The sequence below is a fragment of the Rosa rugosa genome, chromosome 2 (assembly GCF_958449725.1).
Source record: "Rosa rugosa chromosome 2, drRosRugo1.1, whole genome shotgun sequence".
In the NCBI taxonomy this organism is placed as follows: domain Eukaryota; kingdom Viridiplantae; phylum Streptophyta; class Magnoliopsida; order Rosales; family Rosaceae; genus Rosa; species Rosa rugosa.
The window spans coordinates 1,125,215-1,138,464 of NC_084821.1; the positions used below are offsets into that span (position 1 = coordinate 1,125,215).

General features: G+C 38.9%; 1 protein-coding gene across 1 annotated transcript; it reads right to left on the reverse strand.

Moving 5' to 3' along the window:
- Window positions 1-153: 153 nt before the first annotated feature.
- LOC133733373 (receptor-like protein 2) lies at window positions 154-2,621 on the reverse strand. Its single transcript, XM_062161015.1, has one exon. The coding sequence runs from the start codon at window positions 2,568-2,570 to the stop codon at window positions 324-326; it is 2,247 nt and encodes a 748-aa protein (XP_062016999.1). The 5' UTR covers window positions 2,571-2,621; the 3' UTR covers window positions 154-323.
- Window positions 2,622-13,250: the final 10,629 nt, after the last annotated feature.

Genomic DNA, 13,250 nt, shown 5'->3' on the forward strand with positions numbered 1-13,250 from the left:
TAAATGGAGTTGGAATTGGAAGAAGAATAAGGAGTTCATATGTTTCTATCTGTTGCAAGAATTTTGTGCTTGTTGCTCTCAAGTTCTCTCCACACAAGTGGCCTACAGAGGCAAATATATGTGCATATGAATTTCTTGTTAGTTGCCACAAAAAGAAATAATGTATTGTTAATTCCTCTGCGTGCCAACTACAGGCACTGATCTACATCATGTGAATTATAAGTAAATATATGTGAAAATTTCATGCTTGTCAATGAAAATTTGTTGTTTTATTATGATTATTACAATAAGAGTAGTAGAGTACTATGTCTACTATCTAAGTTCTAAACAAACCTTCTCTTTATGCTTGCCATACGCTTTGCTATCATCACATGGAACCTGTCTTGTACATTGTCTAGGAAATGGTAATATGCATGCCTCCACTTTCTCATCAGCACTAAAGGACCACAGACTCCCCAAAATCCTGTAATGAACCCAAGTGTAACAGAAACATAAAACCATGGAATTTGTTGCTCCTTGGTGTCTGCATCTTGGGTGCTCATATCAGGTGCATCAGCACCCATTGTTGTCTGACACTTATTTGGCAGTGGGGCACCACAAAGTTTCAGATTCCCCTCAAATGCAGAAGCATTGAAACTTTGGAGTTGAGTGCTTGATGGTATTGGTCCTCCGAGATTATTGTACGAGACATTGAAACTTGATAAGAAATTAAGACTTGTGAATGATGCTGGGATTTTTCCAGACAAATGGTTCATGGAGAGATCCAGTATCTCAATGTACTTTAGGTTAGATATTTGGTCTGGAATGTTGCCGGAGAAGTTGTTAGCACTAAGATCCAGCCATCGGAGAAGCTGCAATTGGTCAATCTCAATAGGTATATTCCCACCAAGGCAATTGTGACTTAGGTGTATAGCTGGTTCATAAAATATATAATTGTACTGCAAAGGTTTTGCATCAGCACTAGGACGGAAGTAGAAAGGCAGTTCAAGATAAATACGACCTACTTGAGCTGCAGTTTGTCCAGATACTAACATAGGTAGTGTGCACAATTCCTTTGGAAATTCTCCAGAAAGTTGGTTGAATTGCATTGTTAAAGTTTGTAGCCTTGGAAGAGTCCCCAGCCAACTTGGAATTGAGCCAGTGATTCTGTTGTGACTCAGATCCAAGACCTGTAACTTTTTCAGCTTCGATAGCCATGAAGGAATTATACCACTAAGGTTACATGAACTCAAATCTAAAAGTCGAAGATTTTGAAATCCATTAAAATCTGCCATTTCAACACCGTTCGGCATTTCCTCACCTAAAAAACTAGATGCCAAGGAAAGGACTACAAGACGTTTGCAACCCATCAATACCTTCATTACCCCTGTCACATTGGTCAGGCGTTTGTTCCAACCAAGTGAGAGGAAGGACAAGTATTTCAAGGAAAGAATTTCAGGGTGTATTTGAACCTCTAGCTTATTATAGTTCAATCGAATTGCTTTCAAGGACTTGCATGAGTATAGGCTTATTGGCAAGATACCAGAGAAGTTATTTTTCCGCATGTCAAGTTTACCAAGTTTACCAAGCCTGGAGAAATTAAGCATGGAAATATCGCCTTCCAAGTTGTTGGATCCCAGACGAAGTTCTACAAGGTTCGTGGAATTCATCAAAGATAGGGGAAATGAACCTTCCAGATAGTTGAAATCAAGGAGTATGTGTTTCAACTTGGAGAGCTTCCCAAGATGGAGAGGGAGCACACCACTCAATTGGTTATAGGAGAGGTCAAGGGTTGTAAGGTTGGTGAGGTTGGAAATTCTATCACTCACTGCTCCATACAATGAATTTAGAGGTAGTGAAATCTCTTCAAGTGTGGTAGAATTAAACATATCTTCTGGAAGCGATCCTGACAGGTAATTGTTACCAGCTCGGAAGACCTGCAGTTTGGAACACTTCCCCAATCCAGAAGATATACTACCAGTGAAATTATTGAAGGAAAAATCAAGGTGTTGTAACGAGGAGGAAGGACGACAAATAAAGGATGGGAAAGGACCCGAAAAGGTGTTGTTACTGACATTGAAACTAGTCAAATTCCAAGCTTGTTGGAAAAAAGAAGATGGAACTACACCATGTAAACGATTGCTGGAAAGATCCACCATCCGAATATGACAGGATGGTAGAGAAGATGGTAACACTCCAAAAAGAAGGTTATAGCTCAAATCTAGGATTTCGAGATCATTCAAGGACAAGAGGAGTTCAGTTTGATCTAGAGAACCATAAAGTGAATTGTGGGACAGATTCAAGTGGGTGAGATGTGTGAGATTTCCAAGTGATGATGATGGAAAAATACCTTCTTTGAGTTTAAGTCCTTTGGAAGGTAACTGCAAATGGGTGATCCAACCACCGTGATTACATGTGATGCCCTCCCAATTGCAACAATCAGCGGAAGTCCAATTCAACTGAGGAGAAGACAGAGTGAGAGCTAAGAACAGCAGAGAGCTGCGTTCTTTTTGGTTGCAAGCATGTATGTTTTCAAATATGATATTGGAAAAGAATATCAAGAGCAAGAAGGAAGGGAATGGATTAGCCATTTGGTGATAAAGCTGCACTAGCAAGTTTGTTCGTTGTCTAGATCAGATTTCACTCATGTTTGTATTTATATTGAACTAAAATGAGGTCGATCAGCATTGCCAAATTAATTGATGACCACATAAGTCCATAACCCAATCTAACCGGCATTAAGAAAGATCGGTATCATTTTCATATAGACAAATTATAGAAGATATTTTGGCCCATATTTAAAGCCAAGTTTTGTGACGGAGACCTCTCTTTTCCTGATTTCATGTAAAATTGCATATGTCAGCTGGTCTTCCTTTGCTCATATAATTATCTACTACTGGTCACTTTTAACTTAGAGAGTACATAGCCTTAAAATTGAAAAACATAAAATATAAAGAAAAGAACTTTTCTTTTAAAAAGGTATAATTATTATGAGAACGAACTGTGCCTTGATCAGTTGAACCCATGTTATGTTCAATTGTTCACTGTGATCGGTTGGTGTACTACAAAAAGAACATTAAAGGAAAGTTGAGTTTCGGCTCTATTTCCAATGTGTCAGGGATTCAAGCCAAGAAGCTATTTATTTGGGTTACCGTGATGGGGATGTCAAATCTGGTAATGTTGGGTTGTATGATGGGAACGAACTTAGAGGAAAGTGTTGCGGATCATGTTGCTGCTCTTGCTTATAGAGGAAAGTGTCCCCAAGATTGGGTTGTAAACCCTCCTTCCTCTCTGATTCGTGTGTTGTTGTATGATGGGCTCCCTTGCCCTCCTGTTGCTCCTGCTCATGGTTAGCAGGGATTAGCTCTGCTAATCTTCACTCTGTTGCTTTGTTTTCTCGTTTCTTTGTTTGTGTTTCTTTGCTGTATCCCTCCCGCCCAAAAAAAAAAGAGAAAATTAGATATAAACCCAAAAAATCAACCTTTTATTAGAAAAAACTCATACATACTTTTCTTTTAATTTACACCCAAGTCACATTAATAGACCTTCCATATAGAGTGTATGCCTATAATCAATATTTTTTCTTATGAAAATATATGTCTAATTTGCCCTTTTACATTCTCTTAAGTAATACATGTCTAATGTACCTACTAAATATGTATGTGTCGGTAGGGCTTAAATAAAAGAAATGTTCAAGCTTAATAGAGATCAATACGCAATGATGTATACCACAATCGTAGGTATAATACTTTTGTTTATACAATCATAGGTATAATATAATAGAAAACCTAACAAAGAGGTATGATACAAAAAAAATAAAAATAAATTCTAATACAGAGATGTTATACAAAAACTATCAACATTTAGGTTGTAATCGAATATATAGAAATAAAAAGTAAACCTCCTATATGTTAGATACATACATGAAATCAAATTATCTAGAAAAAAAAAAGTATTCTAATGATCAGGTACCTTTTTTAGATAAAACTTTTAGATTGTAATTGGAAATAACATACATACCTTACAAATAGAACAGCTGTATAATATGTTATTAACCTATGTCTGCTTTCCATTCAAGTGTTTATATGAAACAGATGACATACCTTTTATATACAAAAAACCAGACCACAAAATAGAGAAAATCATATATAAACCTAGAATTAAGTATTGATTACTAGAGCTTCAATCAAGGGTCTAGTTCATGAAGTGCATGTATTTATTTAATTTAGAGCTTGTGGCATATTCAGTAATTTCTGACAAAAACATGTTTTATTTTCTATGTCAATTAATCAGAATTTATTTATGTAATCAACCTGATCAACAGATTTTGGTGTATATTAGAAAAAAATCATGGGTGGGTTTAATCTAATAGGTGTAATGAAATTTGGGTGTAAAATGAAATGCCCCGAAAAAAAAAAAAAAAAAATCTGGTAATGTATCTTTGTATATTCAAGCACATTCTTGCATGTTTACAATCCTGCTCTTATAGAACTGCTACCATAACTATCATACCATTATAGTTGAAGGCTTACTGATACATTATTACGGTACAAATAAGTCAAGGCATTAATGTAGCATGGACAACTTTGTCAATGGTGGAGATATGCTGATATAGAGCAGATCACTTTGTCAAGGTTGGTGTGCTAAGAAGCTCACGTAACACTCCCCCTCAAGTTGGGGAATATATGTCTCGCATACCCAACTTGTCTAGTGAGCTATGAAACACTTTTTTAGAAACAGCTTTGGTCAGAATATCTGCAAGTTGATCTTCAGTAGGTACATGCAGCATGTTGGAGAGGAAATATCTCACATTGGAAAAGTGACAAATAAAATATAACTTATAAGTGGGTGGATCTCATTCAATTGTACCGAGGCTTTTTGTAATTAAAACCCAACATCTATCGGTGGTTAAGTTGGGACAGTATCGGTACAATAGTGGGTCATGGGCCACGCTTGTCGCTGTTTAACATGGTATCAGAGCGGGTCTCTCTCCAATTGCGTCTCCAATTGTCATGGGCCCGAATTTGGGTTCCTTATATTGCCATTATTCCGATTGGATTGTTACCAAGTGTCTGATGTGGGTCTTGGATTGTTATATTGACCAAGTATCCAATATGAGACTTGTGTCCCAATTTCCAATGTGGGAATTGAATTGTTAATTAATTTCACGTGCAGACCTAGAGCTAGATTGCACGTGAGGGAGCGTGTTGGAGAGGAAAGATCCCACATTGGAAAAGTGACAAATAAAATATAACTTATAAGTGGGTTGATCTCACCCAATTGTACCGAGGCCTTTTGTAATTAAAACTCAACACCTATCGGTGGTTAAGTTGGGACAGTATCGGTATAATTGTGGGCCACGGGACACGCTTATCGCTGTTTAACACAGCATGTTAATGATTTTTGACTCTAACTTCTCCTTGATGAATGTCGATCAACTTCAACATGTTTGGTTCTATCATGTTGAATTGAATTGTGTGTTATATAAATGGCTGCTTTATTGTCACAATACAAATTCATAGCATACTTGCGTTTGAATCCCAAGTCCTTCATTAAATGACGAAGCCATAATTGTTCGCATACTCCATGATCCATTCCTCTATACTTAGCTGCTGCATTGGATCTAGTAACCACTTTTTGCTTCTTACTTCTCCTTGTAACGAAGTTACCTCCCACAAAAGCAAAGTAACCTGAAGTAGACCTTCTATTAGTGATAGAACCAGCCTAATCTACATATGTATATCCTACAATCTCGATGTGGTTATTCTTGAAAAACATGATCCCTTTACCTGGATTTGTCTTCAAATACCTCAGAATTCTGTGAACCGCTTCCATGTGATCTTCACTTGGTGCATGCATGAATTGACTTACAATGCTTACAGCATATGCAATGGAAGATAGCTCGCTGACCAAACTTGGTTAGCCTAAGTGGGAGACACGTGTCCCCCTAAGCCAATTAAGCCTTCTACATGCGCTCTATCCCATCGGTGGCGCTGTGCTTCATGACGGGGATAGAGGTGGAAGAAGAAAGCATAGTACTGCTGCAAAGCAGGGTAGTACCTTAGAGGAGGATTTGCCGTTGCCGGAGACAAGGAAGCAGATATCTCGATCCGAGGTGTAGACTTTGATTGAAAGGGTGGGTGCGGTGGTGATGGCTGGAAACTGGTGATAGGGAGTGGAGAAGGGGTTGAAGATTAAGGAGGAGGAGAAATGAGGTTTGGGGATGGTCATCTTGGTTGGGGTGAGCAGCCGATAGGGAATGGAGAAAAGAGAATGGGAACAGGAGAGGAAGAAGGTGAACAGAAATAGAGGGGCCAAAAAAAACACGTGTTGGACCCTGAGTGGCGTTGGTCAGGACGGGCTGCCCATGGCTGGTCAGCCAAGTATTGTCCATATGCAATATCAGGTCGGGTAGTAGAAGGGGAAGAAATATCTCTGACTGCTGATTCTGGAGTTGGCAGCTGATTTCCATTTTCAGCGATTTTAGAATCTGTTTCTGAAGTTGGTAACTAGTATTTACTATATACTTTTTCTCAAGGCACTGTTCATCGGCTTGCCCCTACCTGCTGTTTCTTGCCTCGACATTTGGCGTACCGCTCTGTGTTATCGTGTCTTTGCTACTTCACTCCACAGAGAGATGGCGAAGGAAGTGATGTTGTTTGTTAGCATCTACGACTCGGATTCCATCAGTTTCAACTGATTTGGGGGTAATTTTAGTTCTGATATTGACGCTACATCTCAATCAATGCTGCATGTCATGAATGATTGTGTCAGTTTTTCTTCAATTTAGGGTTTCTTTGTTGGGTTTTTGTCAAATTCGATTCCCTTCTTTGTGTATGACTGATTTGGGGTTTCGGTGATGAGTTAAATTCTTGGGTTCCCTTTTTGGACGTTCTTCAGAAAGTCCAAAATAGGGGGCTGAATTAATGCTCAAAATGAAGACCATGTTGGGAAAATCATGCTTTGTTTGATCTTGAGCAAGTGTATTTTTGTGCTGCTAATTAGTTAAAATGGGTAGATTACTCTGGCCTGATATCGACTTTGTTTCACGCTTATGGCTTTCTTTGATTTATTTCCTGTAGTATTGGAGTATGTTGGTGGCTTTAGGTTAATCTTAATTTTTTCTTCTAGATGTGAAGGAACCTTTATAAGACAATTGATATCATTTGATTGCTGGAATAAAATAAGGAAAAATTTTTAAGCAGTTCAAGACATTGAAATTTTATCACATGGGTTTTGAAACTATGGAGTGTATCAATTGTGTTTGGTTTGTAATTGAAACTATAGTACCCTACTTTGAATCTTTGTTTATGTCTTGAGGCTTTGAAAGTACGCGATCATGTCAAGAACAACATTGGGAGATTAACTACCACATCACACAGTGAATGAAGATATAGGGACAGTGAAAGAGTGAGAGAGAGGTTGAGCTGGATATATATGAAAAAGAGAGCCTTATTGCGGTTTTGATTGGTTTTGGCTTTCTGGGTTTTCTTTCTCTCTCTCTCTACGAACATGACTTGCTGCTCTAAATTATTTAAAAACCCACAAATCCACAATAAAAGTCTGCCCAGAAGGACAGATCAATTCTAATGATTCCTCATAAGTATTCCATGCACTTCACTAACTTTAAAATCAAGTTTTGATAGAGATTCTAATAAAAATTGTCTTTTCTGATTAGAGAATCCAATGCTCTCTGATGGTTACTGATTTTTTTTTTTATTGTATTTCGTTCATTCTTGCAGGTTATAAATGGCTGTCCTGCAACTCCACTGGTAACAACCTACTTTTGTTACATATTTATTAACTTCATAAACTTTATACATTCGCTTGGATACTTAGGAAATATAAGTATGATTTTTTAGGGGTGGGCGCGGTTCGGTGCGGTTCGGTGTTAGACTAAAATCGCAACCGAACCGCTTCATTCGGTTGTGCTATATTTAAAACCGCAACTGCATTTTAAAAACCTACACCGCTTACTTCGGTTACACCGTTTGGCGGTGCGGTGCGGATCGGTTTCTGTTGTGTTCGACTTTCTATTTTTTCCCATATTTTCGACCAAAGTCGATAAATTTAGCTGTCCTAAAATGAGTAACCATTACTATCAAAACATCAACAAAATAAACCACTCATAATCTATTCAATAAATCAAGTAATGAACATTTCAAATAACCTGTTCATGACATCAACATCTCAAGTCCTCAACTAGAAAAATAAATAACATTAACAATCTGTCAAACCTGCAGATCAACTATCAACAATTTGCTCCAACTGTTCAACATTTCAAACCAAAAATCAATTTCCAAAACTAAATCAAAGTTCCAACAGTCTAACAATCTGTTTCGAAACCAAATAGTTAACATGCAGCACAAACATAAATCAAAGTTCCAACTTCCAAGTTCTAGCAGTAAATCAAAGTTACAGCAGCAATAAATCAAAGCTGTAAATCAAAGTTCCAGTAGCAGAAAATCAAAGTTCCAGCAGCACAAACATCAAGTTCAAACTTCAAAGTACCAAACATAAATTTAAAGTTATTACAAACCATAGTTAAAGAACTTAAAGGCAGTAACATCAAATTCCAAGTACCAAACAAAAGTTAAAGTTATTAGTTATTACAAACCAAAGTTAAAGCAGTTCATACTTGAATGAAATCAGAAGGGAAAAAAAAAACAGAAAGTTGGGTCACGGAGAACTTGCTCTAGCAGCACAACAATTTATTTCAAAAGGTAGTTCCATTAGTCTGATTTCCAGCAGTTGCAACCTACTTCATCCCTCAAAGTCAAACACTTGGGTCACAACAGAGTCTAATGAAAACCAAAAACAACAATCACAAACAGACAAACTATGAAACTAACACAGATAAATATATTCAAATTAACAATTACTGCAAAGTTAAAATTAAATTACCTGATTCAAGCGTCTCAAGCTCACCATAAAGCTCCAACTCAGTCTTTGTTGGCTCAAAGCACCACCTCTTAACCAATCATTGAGACAAACCAGCCCTTCAACCATTGTAGGAGTCAATGAAGCTCTAAATGGGTCAACAACCCTTTTTCCTAGGCTAAAAGCAGACTCCGAAGCCACCGTTTGTTGAGAGAAAATTGCACACAGTGAGCGTAAATGTCACCCAACATAATTTCACTCGTATTCATTTAGTGAATAGAGTTTTTATTATTTTGGGTTCGACCCATTCAAGACAGAATGTGTCTCTTAATTACAATCCCTTGTTACAGGGAAACACCCTTTGATTCCATTTATGAAGAAACCAATTGACGGGATGTGTGTTTGTTTGTTTTTGCGGCTGCACCCGGATATTTGAATGGGTTGCCTACGTACCCTTGGAGAGGGATCAAGCCACTCGTAGTTCAAGAGTTCCAATGAGTGGATGACTCATTGGAGGGCTTTGATTTTTGGAATTAGAGTAGTGTTTAGGTGAATTTGGTTGAAGTGAACCAGGGATTCGATTTTGTGTTTAGGACGCGGTTGCATCTAGATGAATTTGGTTCTAGATTGCCTACATACCCTTTGCGGGATCAAACCACATGTAGTTCCGGCATTTGAGATTTAAATGAGTAGATGACCCATTTATTTTGGATTTGTGTTTGAGAGATTTGAAAGGTTTAGAGCCTTTGAATTTTGTGTGATTTGGGAATGATTTGATTTTCTGGTGTTGGGAGAATTTGACTGGAGTCAGTGATTCATTTGGGACTGGCTGAATTTGACTGGTGGAGTCAGGGATTCTGTTTGGATTTGCGGTTGCATCTAGTGGGTCGCTAGACTGCCTACATACCCTGTGAAGGGATCAAACCATTGTAGTTCATAGGTTTCGGTTTTGTACCGACTTTGGGTTTGATGGATGTGTACATATTTTGAATCCCTCAAAAAAAAAAAATATTCTGGTGTGGACATCCAATTTGGCAGAGTATCCACCGATTTGATTTGGGCACCCTGTCGTGCCGAGCCTCACACTTGGGCTTGCCCAATTGACTTCTTCAGATGAGGCCCACAATTTGAAGACAAGCTTTTGTGGAGAGAGATGTCAACTTTTAGGTTGGGCTTCGTACTTTTAACACCCGGGCCCAAATTCTTGTAACCAAAGCTTGATTAGCATGTCTTAAGTTTCTTTGACGGTTTCGACAGCAGGTTCTGACTTTGATTTGGAGAAGGAAATCATGTCTCTGTACTGTGCACTCGACATGGAAGGAGAGCTGAAAAGACGATAGCTCTGCACAAACTTCGTACTCCTAATAGCTTGAAATTTGTTCGCTGCCCAGAGTATGGTGTGTAGTCTTCCGAAACTTCTTTAATTAATATGAGACTTCAATGCTTAATCCAACCCTTGGTTTTGGTGGAGGTGTGTCACGTTGCTAGTCAAGGTGCTTTATGATCATTGCCATGCATTTGTGAAAGCTGTGGGTGAATGGACTTAATTAGGATGGCGGCTTTGTCATATGCTTCTTTGTCTTCTTCTTGGCTTCCTCTTGTTTTATTTTCTTCTAGACTGTAATCCGAATCAAACTAGGGAGGAGCCAATCATGCTTCTGCTGACTTTGTTGAAGCTTAAACGTAGTCGACTGATCATGAAGATTTGCTCATCGAATTGTTGTACTTTGTGGGATTGAATGGACATGTTCAATCCTTCATACAAGCTGGGTTATTCCATCGTGTTGTATCCGTTGAACACCTCTGCAGCCATCTTGTGAGGCAACTCCCCTCTTTCTTCCATTTGCTGCTGCAGTCTAACTTGTGAGCCACTTTGGTTTCCCGAACATGACTTTGGTGACTCCGTTGATGCAGGTGGAAGCAACAACATGGCGTTGAAACACTATACGAGGATCCTTCTGGAGCAGCTTCCCCACTGTTGTGAACTCGGGAACTTTGCAGGACCGTACTTGTCGTGAAATGGCAGCCACCAGGCATTCACCTGACATACTCATTTTTGCTACCCATATGCATGACGCACCGCGATACAGGCATCCAAAACAAGTATGGTGAACCCCCTTGAACTTGAAGATTGCTTCCGCCACCTATACGCAGGACGCACCGCAGTATAGGCATCGAAAGCAAGTGCAGCATGGAGTGACACCACGGCTGTGAATGAGGGCTTGATGTCGACTTTGTGTCTTGCTCGGAAGCCGTCGGTGGGATTTGTGAGGATGAAGCAACGAGGGACTTTTGGAGAGAGGATAGGCCATCAACTTCTTGTTTGGAGTGCTCATAGTCTTACAGGATCACCTATTTAGCTTTCTGTAATCATATAATGTAGAACAAAGAGAACACTTGAGTGAAAATGATAATTGACAGCATATAGAAGAAATTATACCCACTGCTCTATGTCTGTAGCTTCTTGTGGTCTCTTCTTAGCTTAGAATTATTCTTCTCTTCTTCCCTTCCTCTTCTTTCTCTGCTCCTGCGTTTTTCGCCTCTACACACTCTCTCTCTCTCTCTCTCTCTTTTCTTCTCTTCGTTGCCTCTCTTTTTGTTTTGCTGCTCCCCAGTCCTTTTCTGCTTCTACTCTCTAACCTTTTCTGCTCCTCCCCCCGTTGCCTCTCTGCTGCCTCTTTTTATAGGAGAGTAATGGATGAGGTAGAGTTGGGGATGACTCTAGTTTGAATTTGGAATGATTTGATATTCAAATCAGTTTGACCAAGTTTGTAGGTGTTCGGTGCATCCCCATAAAACTGCTGAGATTTGAATTGATAATAACTACTTGGCTTTGATCTTATCATGACTGAGAACATCTTGAACGTTAATTTGCATGCAGGCCTCCTTTTTCCAACAATTATCCACTTGTTTTGCTGATAACTAAGTGGATTTGAATGAGAAGGTTTGACTGCACTATCTCTTGGACTTGTATTTCAAACAAAACGTGAGACACCTGCAGTTTGACTCTATCTTCTTCTTCTATATATATATATATATATATATATATATATATACACACTTTTGACCCAATTTTGCTTTGGCAAGTCTGGTACTTCCTCTTTCTTTGACTAAGTTTGTAACAAACCTCATCAATCTCCAATTTGAATGCCACACATTTTGATTGCAGTAAAGCTTTATCTTTTCCTTTAAAATTTGAATGTGACTTTTTTCCTTATTCAACACCGTTGAAGCTGGAATAGCAAACACATCCTTTGCAATTTTAGACAAAACTGGAAACCTAGGAGAATTCTCTTTCCACCAATCTAACACTTGAAATTTTGTATTGGCAGGGTCTTCGGTAGCTTCAAGCAAGTACTTGTCGACTTCATTCCTTATCTCAACCACATCTTTTTGCTTCCTAAGCCTCAAGAACTTGTTCATTGATGCAGCATGACTATCCTCTTCTCCGGCATTAGAAATTGATTGAGTAGGTGGCTATGTAGCTTCAAATGACGCTTGTGCAGCCACAGGGTCAGAATTAGCATACTCATGATAAAGCTGCATCAATTGACCCTTAACATCATCTATCATCTCTGAGACCAAGCCCATGTCTTGCTGTAGCAAAGGAAAAAAGAACTCAAGATACAATGTCTTGTATCTTGGATCTAATACCACATCAAGTAGCAAAATAGGGTTCAAGTCCTCCAACTTCAACCAATATTTGTCGAATTTTTTCTTCATTGATGCCCCGATGTTAACCATAAAATGATCAACACTTTGGCTGCATTTTTCCAATTCTTCAATGATGGTACACATCCACACAACAGGTTGGTTTGCAGTTACCACTTTAGTGCCGCTAAATGCCAAAGTTGCATCATAAAAAATCTTGAGAAATTTCACCAACCTAGCAGCCTTCTCCCAATCCTCATTTCTAGGCGGCCCGACCCTTCTTCCTCCCCCAACCCTTTCCTGAAAGTAGTTTTCATACTGTTGGTCCTCATCTTCCAACCTCACGAAGGCCTGCCTATACTTCACAGCTATGTCTAACATGAAATAGGTGGAGTTCCACCTTGTGCACACATCTAAAGGCACAATACCACCCTTGTGTTCAACCTTCTCTCTAGATGCACACTTCCTAAATTTCTCGAGCCTTGTAGGTGAACTCCTAATAAACTTAACAGCGTTCCTAATTGCATCGATGGAGGAATCAAGCTCCTCCATCCCATCCCTCACAATAAGATTCAAAACATGGCAGCAACACCTAACATGCAGAAAACTCCCACCTAACACTAACTGCTTCCAATTCCTAATCTTCTCCTTCATATACACTATTGCAACCTGATTACTCGATGCATTGTCAACTACAATGCTGAAAACGCTCCCAATACCCCAATTAATTAAGCATGACT